The following is a 12081-nucleotide window of genomic DNA, read 5'->3' on the forward strand; positions in this document are numbered from 1 at the left end:
TCTTAATATTTATGCCGGGGCAGGAAGACATTGAGGTGAGTATGGAATTATCAAAGTTTAAAAAGTGTACTCTTTTCACCATCATACTTTTATAAACTTAAAGTGCTGAGGGATACCAAAAAGGGCTTTGTTTTAATCATGGTAAGTGCCTTTCAGGATCAGTTGGAAGAAACAACTGAAAAGATAGTCTGGGCAGACTAACATTCACTAGTTGTCAAATTGACTGGATTACATGCTGACTTATTGTCATACTTATTTGCCAGTCAGTGGAGAAATTTTCCTTTTCAATAAACTTAATAAATGACCAAATGAAAATAAGTCCTTTGTTTAAAAAGTCAATTGTCATACCCTATTATTTTCCGTAAATTGGTTCTGGCAGTACATAGCAAAGACCTTCACTGAAACTATTCTGGAAAGCTGTTGACTGTAAGGCCAATTTGGATTAATGTTTTAGAAGTCTGGCTTAATTTCTAATCGAACATAAGCAAATCAACATGTTTGCCTTGTTGATGAAGGTACCGTATATACACAAGTAAAAGTCTTTGAGACAAATTTTCTTAGGCAAAAAGAGGATTGACTTGTTATACTTTCGAGGGGTGAAATCCATGCATGTTCTTAGGCATAACAACACACTTAGCATGAGATTTTTGCTTTGCTGGCTTACCACCATGCATTAATTAATTGGTGCTATTTTGGAACAGCATTGCCAGCTGTCTGAAATACTGCTGTTTGTTACTCATCCGCTGTCCCGTCACTGCAAGTCTGCCCAACTCCGCCCCCCCCGTTCATTTATAAGCTTGCCTAACTCTCTCATTTCCTGCCATTCTGTCCAGTGCTTACCTGCCACCTCTCCGTCCCACTGCTTACTAGCAAATACCCCACTCAAAAAAAAATCCTGAGCTGACCCACTTCCACCCCCCAAAAAAACCTCTTTCTTTCATTCCAACACATGGTACACCCATTTGCCAACAGTCCTCCTCGCCTGCTCACCAGGCTGATATCCCCACCTAAAATGGAGAAGGTTCGTTTTGGAATACACTAATTGCATCATGAAATTTTGTTTGGAACATTGCAAAACAAAATTGAGGCATTAGAAGTAATGCATAGATCTTCATACAAGTCAACCACCCAACACTTCAATCACCACCTGCCCTGCATGCTACAGGAGCTGCACGTGCTGTTTGGACTTGAGAACCATTTCATAACCCAGTGAATCTGTGTGGAAGCAAGTTATCCTTGATCTTGACAGGCTGCCGAAGAAGAACTCCATGAGCAGAATGAAAAATTAACAAAAGAAACTAGTCATACGCTTATGTTTCAGCCATGAGTGTTGGCCACCTGCAGCTTCTATCTCACAATTCACGTGGGCATTAGACATTCGGCCATCTTTGCAACTGTTATCGCTAGATTTTTAGGAAAGGAAATCATTCATCCTGAACTGATCTAGTCTGCATGTGACTTCAGACTCTCAGCAATGTGGTTGGCCCTCAACTGCCCTCGGAAATGGCTAGCTTCACCACCATTTCTGGGTAAGCCCAGTCTCAGCAGCAGGACACACCCAGCAGAGCGAATGGCACAGTGTTATACAGTCAAGAGGAAGTTGCCCTGGGAGTCCTAATCATTGATACTGGACCCTGTGTCGTCACATGGCATCAGGTCAGACATGGACAAGAATAGTTCCTGCTGCTTATCTCATACTGCCATCTCTTGACTGATGAATCAGTACTTCTCCATGTTGAACACCACTTGGAAGAAACACCGAGGGTATCAAGGATCCTGAATATACTCTGGGTGGATGACCTCAATATCTATCCCCGAGTGGTTCAGCAACGTCCCCTACTGGCCAAGGTGGTTAAGTCCAAAATTGACAAAGCCGTTGGATTGGGTCCACAGCAGGCAATGAGGGAAAAGTGTACTCGGATCTCATTCTCACTAATCTGCCTGCTCCAGATGCATCGATCCATGACAGTATCAGTAAGGTTGATCATGGCACAGTCCTTCTAGAGACAAAGATCCATCTTCACATTGAGGATACTCTCCATTTTTGTTGCATGGCAGATCTCTATGCTAAATAGGATTGATGTTGAGCGGACCTAGCAACTTAACCTAAACATCCATGAGGTGCTGTGGGCCATCAGCAGCCGAATTGCACTCTAACAAAATCTGCAGCTTCATGACCTTGCATATCCTCCACTCGACCATTACCAACAAGCCAGGATATCAACCAAAGTTTTATGAAGAGCGTAGGAGGGCATGCCAGGAGCAACAGTAGGCATGCCTAAAAATGAAGTGTCAACATGGTGAAGCTACAAAATAGGATAAGGTATATACCAAACAGCATTAGCAGCAAGTGATAGACAGGGTTAAGCAATTTGACAACCAGTGGATCCACTGGATCAGATCTGAACTCTGCAGTCCTGCTATAAGAGCAAGAAGGTAATGTTGGAGTTGTACAGAGCATTAGTTAAACCACAGCTGGAGTACTGTGTGCAGTTCTGGTCACCGCAGTACAGGAAGAATGTGATAGCACTAGCGGAGTTTCACCAGGTTGTTGTTGGGGATAGAGCAATTAAGTTATAAGGAGAGACTAGATAGGCTTGAATTGTCTTCTTAAGAACAGAGATGGCTGAGGGAGGACATGTGTATAAGATTGAGGGGTATAGGTAAGGTGAGTAGGGAGCAGCTGTTCCCTTTGGTTTACGGGTCAGTCATGAGGTGGAGATAGTTTTGGGTAAAGGGCAGGAGATTCAGAGGGGATTTAAGAAAAGCTGGTTTCACTCAGAAGGTGGTGGCAATGTGGAATGCACTGCCTGGGAATATACTAGAGGCAGGAACCCTTAAAACCTTAAAAAAATTTGAATGAGCATTTGAACTATCATAACATTCAAGGATATGGGACAAGTGTAGGAAATTGGGATGAGTGTGCCTTTAGTGGTAGGTATTATTTGTGCAGCTTCGATGGGCCGAAGGGCCTTTTCTGCACTTAGTGATTCCAAGACATCCAGTTATGAATGATATTGGACAATTCATTAACTCACTGGTAAACAGGCTGCATAACCATTCTCATCCTCAGTCATGGGAAAGCTGAGCACATCATTGCAAAAGATACCTCTGCTGACCCATTGTCACCCAGTAGTGCCAATGGATCGTCCATCTCAGCACCCTTCAGAGACCCCCAGCATTACAGATGTCAGTCTTCAGCCAATTCGATTCATTCCATGTGATATCACGAAGCACAAAGAGGGGGTAATGGGTATGATCTCATAGCCATTACAGAGATATGTTCCAAGGAACTAAATGTTCAGGGGCTTGAGTTCTCAAAAGAATAAGCAGGAAGGAAAGCTTGGTGGGGTAACTTTATTAGTACAGAATGGAATTAGTACATTAGCACGAAATGATCTTGGATCAGAAGATGTAGAATCCATTCCGGTGGAGGTACAAAATAACAAGGAAAGGAAGATACTGGCAGGAGTGGTCTATAAGCCCTTGAACAGCAGCTATATGAAAGGACTGTGAATAAATCAGGAGATGAGGAAGGCATATAAAAAAAGGCAGAACTTTAATCTTCATGTAGGCTTGGAAAAATCAGGTTGGCCAGGGTAGCCACAAGGAAGAATTCATTAGAGTGTAATCGGGACAGTTTTCCAGACAATGTGTTGTTGATTCAACCAGCATATTTTGGATCTGGCGATTGTAATGAGGCAGTTTTATTAAATAATGTCAAAGTAAAAGATCCCCTGCAAAATAATGACAACCATATGGTAGAATTTAGCATTCAGTTTGAGAGGGTGAAGGTTGGGTTGGAAACAAAAGAGTGAAAGTGGAGCTGGCTGGAGTGGACTGGAAAAAGAGTTTAGAATCAGAGACAGTTGAGGCACAATGGCAGATGTTTAAGAATGTAATTCCTGGCTCACAACAAAGATATACTGTTAGAAAGAAGGAATCTAGGTAGAGGATAAGTGATTGATGAGGCAGGGAAATAATAATGGTGTTCCAGGAATGGTGGAGCAGTTGAATAAGTACTTTTCACCAGTTTTCATGGTAGAAGATGCTTTTAGAAGTCCAAAAGTACAAAACATTGAAGGGGCAAAAAAGGGGAGTGGAAATGAATAAATTAACTATCATTAGAGAAAAAAATACTAGGGAAACAAATGGGGCTAAGGACTGATTAAGATTCCTGAAACTGATCGGATGCATCCAAGGTAAAAGAAGCAGGTGCTGAGAAAGTGGATGCACTGATTCTAATCTTATAAGAATCCTTAGAAATATATTGAGCTACATTCCTTTATCATGTCATTTATAAATACAGAGGCACCCTGGTATATAGCGATGAAGGAGACCAGTAATTACATTCTGACAATTTGAGGTGCAAATACATTAATTTTACTCTTTGTCTCCTACCTTATATCTAAATTGCTGCCCAAACACATAGGTTGCCTCCAGTTCCACGTACTCTTGTTTTGTTAACAGCCACTTCTTTGGAATCTTGTCAAATACCTCCGCAAACCCAGGCAAATATTTCCTTATCTGCTACTTTGGTTGTCTTCTCAAAAGCTTTGTCTGGGTTTCTTGGATGTGATGTACTTTTTAACAATTCTGTAGTGGTACATTCTGACCAGCTCATTTGTCCCAGTGCTCATCTGTACCATAATAACAGATTGGGTGGAGCAATGAAATTGAGATTGAAGAAAAATGCTAAACTTGGAGGAGCACACAGATCTTCAAGAGTGTTACAGAGATAGGGAGGGGATGAGTTCATGGATGGATTTTGAAAAACAGAAGATAATTTTACAATTGTGATAATTAATTCCATATCTCTCTCACTTCTTATTAAAGATGAGTTGAATGGGAGTGTACTTTGTAAATTGTGTTAAGAAAAACAGTGCTTGCTTTTGAGAATTTCACTGCAGATATGGTATTTCTTCGCTAGGAGAGTAGAAGAGTTTGGTTTTGGAGCAATACCTGGTACATACATGACAAGAAAAACCAAGTAAAAAGTGAAGTTGCCCTAATCCTACTGGACCATAAGGCTGCTCTCTCTTTAGAGAGAGACGACTTAACCTGAAGGTCACCACACCTCAGGTGAGGGGAAGAGGTTGAAAAGGAGAGTCGTTCATGATAACTGTGGCCAGTGCATAAATTGAAGCCACGCTGTTGGCATTATTGTACATCACAAACTGGTTGTCCAGCGAACTGAGCTAACCGAACTTCAACTGGACAAACTACTAACAGCTTTACACTGCATAAATTCACTGCAGAGGAAAAAGGTTAAGGAATCCCTGCGTAGAGTTGTCATAGTAGCAGCCAATTCAGGCCTATGCAACATATGGAGTAGGAAGTTTATTTTCTGATTGAGAATAATGGATTCTATTTCAACTTCGTTTTAGTTAGTATTTCATGTTAGTGAACAGCCAATGCTGTTTTTTTAAAATAAATTACTGTTTGACATTGGAACTCTGCATGGATCCAATTATGCATGCCCAAAGCTTAATTTGCTTCGGTCATCAAGCAATACAAACAGCAAAGTAGGTCATTTATTATTTCTTAAATGGTAGACTGAGGTGAACGTAAAATTTCATGCTTGTTAAATTGGATTTTTGTAACTTCCTTCCAGAAATTCTGTTTGCAATTATATGAACAATTAAGATGCGAATTTACTGTGGATTAAATTGTTGATGTTGGAATAATGAATTTGAGGACTATTTTGTTCATGTTCAGAATTAATATTTTATAATTAAAATGTGTCCTTGCCATCTAGGTGACTTGTGATCAGATAGTGGAACGACTAGAAGAGTTGGAAAATGCTCCACAACTTGCTGTGTTACCAATATATTCCCAGCTACCCTCTGATCTCCAAGCCAAGATTTTTCAAAAGGTATACCTAAGTGTTTCATTCACAAAGTGCATTATTTTGCATAATTCAAACTCTAAACTCTTGAAGCCATAATTGACACCCTTTGAGCGGAAACTAGAGAACAAATTATGCTCAATATCTTTTGTAATTCTGCTGTCTTCCAAGTATTTTTTGCAGATTGTAGTTTGTTATTGTTTCTTCTTGCAGTTCAACTGACAGCTAATAGTTTCACATTTATATTATGATACAAAAAATTCAAAAATGTGCCCAATGAATTTTGTGTTAGCATCATTATGCTTATAAAGAGGTCAACTGTGTTGTAATAATTTTTTAAAAATTCCACACACAGATCAGAGAAAACTTAAAAACTTGATTATATTTTCTTGACAGTCAAAGTAACATTGAGATGCATTTTATTGTTGAATTGGAAAATAATTTTTACCCTTCTCTCGCCCTCAAATGTATGAATTTTGAAGTTTGTCTCAGTCATTACACTTGCAACCAAAATAAATTCAAGACAATCCGAAATCTGAAAAGAAAGCTTCATCACACCGGGAAGCTGACAATAAGGGAACGCTGCTCAATTTCATCAATTTATGTTTAGGATAATGGAGACAATTAAAATAACACAATTGACCTTTGTATAAACATGATGTGGGAATGGCTGGCTAAGTCAGCATTTATTACCCATCTCTATTTGCCCTTGATAATGTTAACTGCCTTCTTGATTGCTGTAATCCACTAGTCACAGGAATGCTAGTTTTTCTGAATGTTTTAATCTTTAAGATGAAAAGAAAGTTTTTATTTTGATTTTTGTATAGCTCGATTTAGAAATAAGGACGACTATGGAAGGAGGAGGATAATTAGGCAGGTTGGAGAGAAGGTATACGGAATGCTGTCTATCATTGGCAGAGGTACAGAATATAAAAGTAGGGTTGTAATGACGAAACTGTATAAGACACTGGTGAGGCTGCAACTGGGGTATTGTGTGCAGTTCTGGTCACCGTATTACGGGAAGGACATAATTGCTCTGGAGAGAGTGCAGAGAAGATTTACTAGAATGTTGTCAGGGCTGGAGAATTGTAGCTCTGAGGAGAGATTGGAATGGTTGGGGTTGTTTTTCTTGGAACAGAGAAGACTGAGGGTCTACGTTATTAAGGTATGCAAAATTGTGAGGGATAGAGATAAGAGTAGACAGGAGAAACCTGTTTCTCTTGGCAGAGTTGAAAACTAAGGGTCATAGATTCAAGCTAAGTGGCAGAAGGATTGGACGGGACATGAGGAAAATCGTATTTACAGAGGGTGGTGGGTGTCAGGATTTTGCTGCCTGAGTTGGTGGTGGAGGCAAAGACCCTAAAATCTTTCAAAAAGTACCTGGATCTGCACCTAAGTGCTGTAAGCTGCAGGACTGTGGGCCGTATGCAGGAAGATCCATTTTTTAAATTCATTTATTTATTCACAGGATGAGGGGCGTCACTGGCTAGGCAGCATTTATTGCCCATCCCTAATTGCCCAGAGGGCAGTTCAGAGTCGACCACATTGCTGTGGGTCTGGAGTCACATGAAGGCCAGACCAGGTAAAGATGGCAGTTTCCTTCCTTAAAGGTCATTAGTGAACCAGATGGGTTGTTCCGACAATCGAAAATGGATTCACAGTCACCATTAGATTCTTAATTCCAGATATTTATTGAATTCAAATTCCACCTGCCGTTGTGGAATTCAAACCCGGGTCCCCAGAACGTTATCTGGATCTGTGGATAACAGTCCAGTGATAGTACGACTAGGCCTTCACCTCCCCTATTGTGATTGGGAAGAGCATCTTGGTATCTTTGGGTCAGCATAAGCAAGATGGGCCAAATGCCCCCATCTGTGCTGCTTCATTTCTATAGTTCGAATTCAGTTCACAGAACAGTTAACAGGGAGCACAGTGGCTCAGTGGCTCAGTGGTTAGCACTACTGCCACACAGCACTAGGACCTGGGTTTGTTCCAGCCTTGGATGACTGTATGGAGTTTGCACATTCTCCCTGTGTCTGCATGGGTTTCCGCTGGGGTGCTCTGGTTTCCTCCCACAATCCAAAGATGTGCAGGTTGTGTGAATTGGCCATACTAAATTGTTCTGTAGTGTCCACGGTTGCGTAGGCTAGGTGGATTAGCCACGGTAGCTACAGCTTTACATGGATATGGTGAGGGGGACAGTCTGGGTGAGATGCTCTTTGGAGGGTCAGTGTAGACTTGATGGGCCGAATGACCTCTATCAGCACTGTAGGGGCTCTATGGTTTTATTATTCTAACAGTGGCTGTAGATTTAATAGTTAATAATTAAATATTATGTGTGAGCTGTTAGTACCTGTTGGAAGGAAGATGTGTGTGGACAGCTCAGTGTAGACACACCTGTGAGCTGGAATCTGTTGAGAGGGTAATGATGCCTGCCTAGTTTTATTATGAAACCTAAACTCCAAGTTGCAAAGCTTGACCGGCAACTGGAGACAACATGACGCATTCAGAGAGGTGGTCACACTGCAGCTCAAGAGAAAGGAAGGGAATGGGTGACCACAAGACAGTCCCAAAGAAATGGGTAGATTCTGCAGGAGTCCCCTGGAGGTCTACTCACAGATTGTTTGTTTGTTTTTTTTTCCATTTTGGAAGCTGATGAGGGTGCTGATTCCTCAAAGGAGTACAGTCAGTTGTAAAGTGGAGATGAAGAAGAAAGGAGGAGTGACTGCGATAGGAGATTAATTCGTTAGAGGAGCTGACAGGCATTTTTGTGATTGTCAGCATGATTCCAGAATGGTATGTTATCCCCCAGTGCTATGGTCAAAGTTGTCAGAGAGTGGCTGCTGGACATTTTTGTAGGAGAGGGTGAACAGCCTTAGATCATGCGCCATGTTGATGGCAATGACTGAGGTAACAAGGGGGAGTGGTCCTGCAATCAGAATTTAGGGAAATCAGAATTTAGGGAGCTATGTAGAAAGCTGGTAAGCAGGATCTCAAATGTAGAACCATGTAAAAGAGAGTACGTAAATGGGGAGGTCAAGCAGATAAATGCATGGCTGGAAATCTGGTGCAGGAAAGAGGGTTTTAGATTCCTGGTACACTAGGACTGACTCTGGGGATGATAGCACCTGTACAAAGCAGCGGTTACACCTGAACAGAGGCGGGACTGAGTTCCTTGCAGGGCTTTTTGTTAGTTTATGGCCCTCCCAACAGTACTAACTTCCCAGGTGTACGGGAACCAAGAGAAAATGGTAAAGAACATCATAGTTCACAAAATGTGTGGAGATGCAACTAGCACTAGCATAACCAATAGAAAGTTAACAGGTGAAGTTACAGAAGGGGAAAAAGAAATAAAGTCTAAACCAGAATTACTGAGAATGTGAAAGCACGGAGTATAGAAAATAGGATTCGGGAATTATAGACACAGCTTGCCATGTAGAAGTATGATATGGCAATAACAGAGAACTGGCTCAAGGAACAGCAAGACAGAGTTAAGTATTCCTGGGTACCAGGTGTTCAGAAAAAGGAAGGAAAGGAGGAGGGGTGACAGTAATATTTAAGGAGTAATGGCAGTGCTGGAGAAAGAGGATGTCTCAGAGGATCTCAGGATACAATCAATTTAGCTTGAGCTAAGGAACAAAAGGGTACAATTACATTGCATAGGTATACTCTATAGAGCCTCTAATCAATGGAAAGGATGTAGAGGAACAAATCTGCAGGAAAATACAAGAGAGATGCCAGAATTTTAGAGTAGTTATAATGCGAGATTTCAATTACCCAATTATAGACTGGGATACTCATAGTGTGGGAGCTAATGAGGGGCGAGTGTTCCTGGATTACATGCAGGAGAGCTTCCTACACAGTATGTGTTCAGTCCAACAAAAAAGGATACATGGGATAACACGGTGTCGAGCTGGATGAACACAGCAGGCCAAGCAGCAGCAGCATAGGAGCAGGAAGGCTGACATTTCGGGCCTAGACCCTTCTTCAGAAATGGGGTAAGGGAAGGGGGTTCTGAAATAAATAGGGAGAGAGGGGGAGGCGGATAGAAGATGGATAGAGGAGAAGATAGGTGGAGAGGAGACAGACAGGTCAAAGAGGCAGGGATGGAGCCAGTAAAGGTGAGTGTGGGTGGGGAGGTAGGGAGGAGATAGGTCAGTCCAGGGAGGACGGACAGGTCAAGGGGGCGGGATGAGGCTAGTAGGTAGGAGATGGGGATGGGGCTTGAGGTGGGAGGAGGGGATAGGTGGGAGGAAGGACAGGTTAGGGAGGTGGGGACGAGCTGGGCTGGTTTTGGGATGCGGTAGGGGGAGGAGTGATTTTGAAGCTTGTGAAATCCACATTGATACCATTGGGCTGCAGGGTTCGCAAGCGGAATATGAGTTGCTGTTCCTGCAACCTTCGGGTGGCATCGTTGTGGCACTGCAGGAGGCCCAGGATGGACATGTTGTCTGAGGAATGGGAGGGGGAGTTGAAATGGTTCGCGACTGAGAGGTGCAGTTGTTTAGTGCGAACCGAGCGTAGGTGTTCTGCAAAACGGTCCCCAAGCCTCTGCTTGGTTTCCCCAATGTAGAGAAGAGCAGCATATAATCCCCTCCAAGCCACTCGCTATCCTGACTTGGAAATATGTCACTGTTCTTTCACTGGGTTAAAATTCTGCAACTTCCTCCCTGATAGCATTGTGGGTCTGTCCACAGCACATGTACAGCAGCAATTCCAGAAGGCAGTTCATGACCAACACCTTGAGGGCAATGAGGGATAGGTGATAAATGGCTGTGCCTGATCTCGTGACTGAATGGGGCACCTGGCCTTTTAAAGGGACAGTCCACCCCTAAACGACCAGGAACACTTCCAAATTGCTGAAAGGTGCCAAGCTGCACTTATTAGAAAATAGGGAATCCCCCCCCACTACCAACATCCACTGGGTAATAATTGACCAGAAACTCAACTGGACTTGCCATGTAAAAAATTCAATGGCTAAAAGATCAGATCAGACGCTACAAATATTCACCTCCTGACTTCCCAAAGCCTGTCCATCATTTATAAGACAAAGTCAAGAGTGTGATGAAATACTCCCCACTTGCCTGGATGAGTACAGCTTCAGCAACACAGCTTGTCACTACCAATGCTCAGTCGCACCAGTGTATACCATCTACAAGATGTACTGCAGAAATTTAAAGACCCTTAGACTGCACCTTCCAAATTCACCACCACTTCCATCTAGAATATAGTTGACAGTGAAGAAGGTTATCTAAGATTACAAAGGGATCTTGATCAATTGGGCCAATGGGTTGAGGAGTGGCAGATGGAGTTTAATTTGGATAAATGTGAGGTATTGCATTTGGGTAAAAGAAACAAAAGCAGGACTTTTGCAGTTAATGGTAAGGCCCTGGGGAGTGTTGTTGAGTAGAGAGACCTAAGGGTTTAGGTACATAGTTCTTTGAAGGTTGCATCACAGGTAGAGACAGGGTGGTTAAGGTGTTTCGCATGTTTGGCTTCATTTCTCAGGCCACTGAGTATAAGAGTTGGGATGTCATGTTGAGGTTGTACGGGACATTGGTGAGGCCACTTTTGGAGTACTGTGTACAGTTCTGTTCGCTGTGCTATAGGAAGGATATTATTAAATTGGAGAGGGTCCAGAAAGGATTTACCAGGATGTTGCAGGGACTGGAAGATTTGAGTTATAAGGAGAGGCTGGATAGACTAGGACTTTTTTCATTGGAGCGTAGGAAGCTGAGGGGTTACCTTATAGAGATGTATAAAATCATGCCGGGTGTAGATAAGGTGAGTAGCAAAGGTCTTTTCCCTGGGGGGGGGGTGAGTTCAAAACTAGGGGGCGTATTTTTAAGGTGAGAGGAGAAAGATTTAAAATGAACCTGAGGGGCAACCTTTTCACACAGAGGGTGGTGTGCATGTGGAATGAACTGCCAGAGGAAGTGGGAGATGCAGCTACAGTTACAACATTTAAAAGAAATTTGGATAGATACATGCATAGGAAGGATAAGAGGGATAACAAGGTGTAGAGCTAGATGAACACAGCAGGCCAAGCAGCATCAGACGATCAGGAAAGCTGAATATTCGGGCCTAGAACTTTCTTCAGAAATGGGGGAGGGGAAGGGGGTTCTGAAATAAATAGGGAGGGGGGGGAAGGCGGATAGAAGATGGATAGAGGAGAAGATGGATAAAGGAGAAGATAGGTGGAGAGGAGACAGACAGGTCAAAGAGGCGGGGAT

The 12081-nt window shown here is 42.5% G+C and overlaps 1 protein-coding gene across 1 annotated transcript in view; it reads left to right on the forward strand.

The window, feature by feature from the left end:
• Nucleotides 1-6: 6 nt before the first annotated feature.
• Nucleotides 7-12081, forward strand: part of LOC109912907 (pre-mRNA-splicing factor ATP-dependent RNA helicase PRP16) — a gene marked incomplete at its 3' end in the record, with an annotated part of 22353 nt that continues 10278 nt past the window's right edge. The window contains exons 1-2 of the mRNA XM_048592775.1: nt 7-35; nt 5759-5875. Coding sequence (XP_048448732.1) covers nt 12-35; nt 5759-5875 — 141 coding nt within the window. The remainder of the gene's footprint in view (nt 36-5758; nt 5876-12081) is intronic.

The sequence above is a fragment of the Rhincodon typus genome, unplaced genomic scaffold, assembly GCF_021869965.1.
Source record: "Rhincodon typus isolate 14 unplaced genomic scaffold, sRhiTyp1.1 hic_rhity00001779, whole genome shotgun sequence".
NCBI lineage: Eukaryota > Metazoa > Chordata > Chondrichthyes > Orectolobiformes > Rhincodontidae > Rhincodon > Rhincodon typus.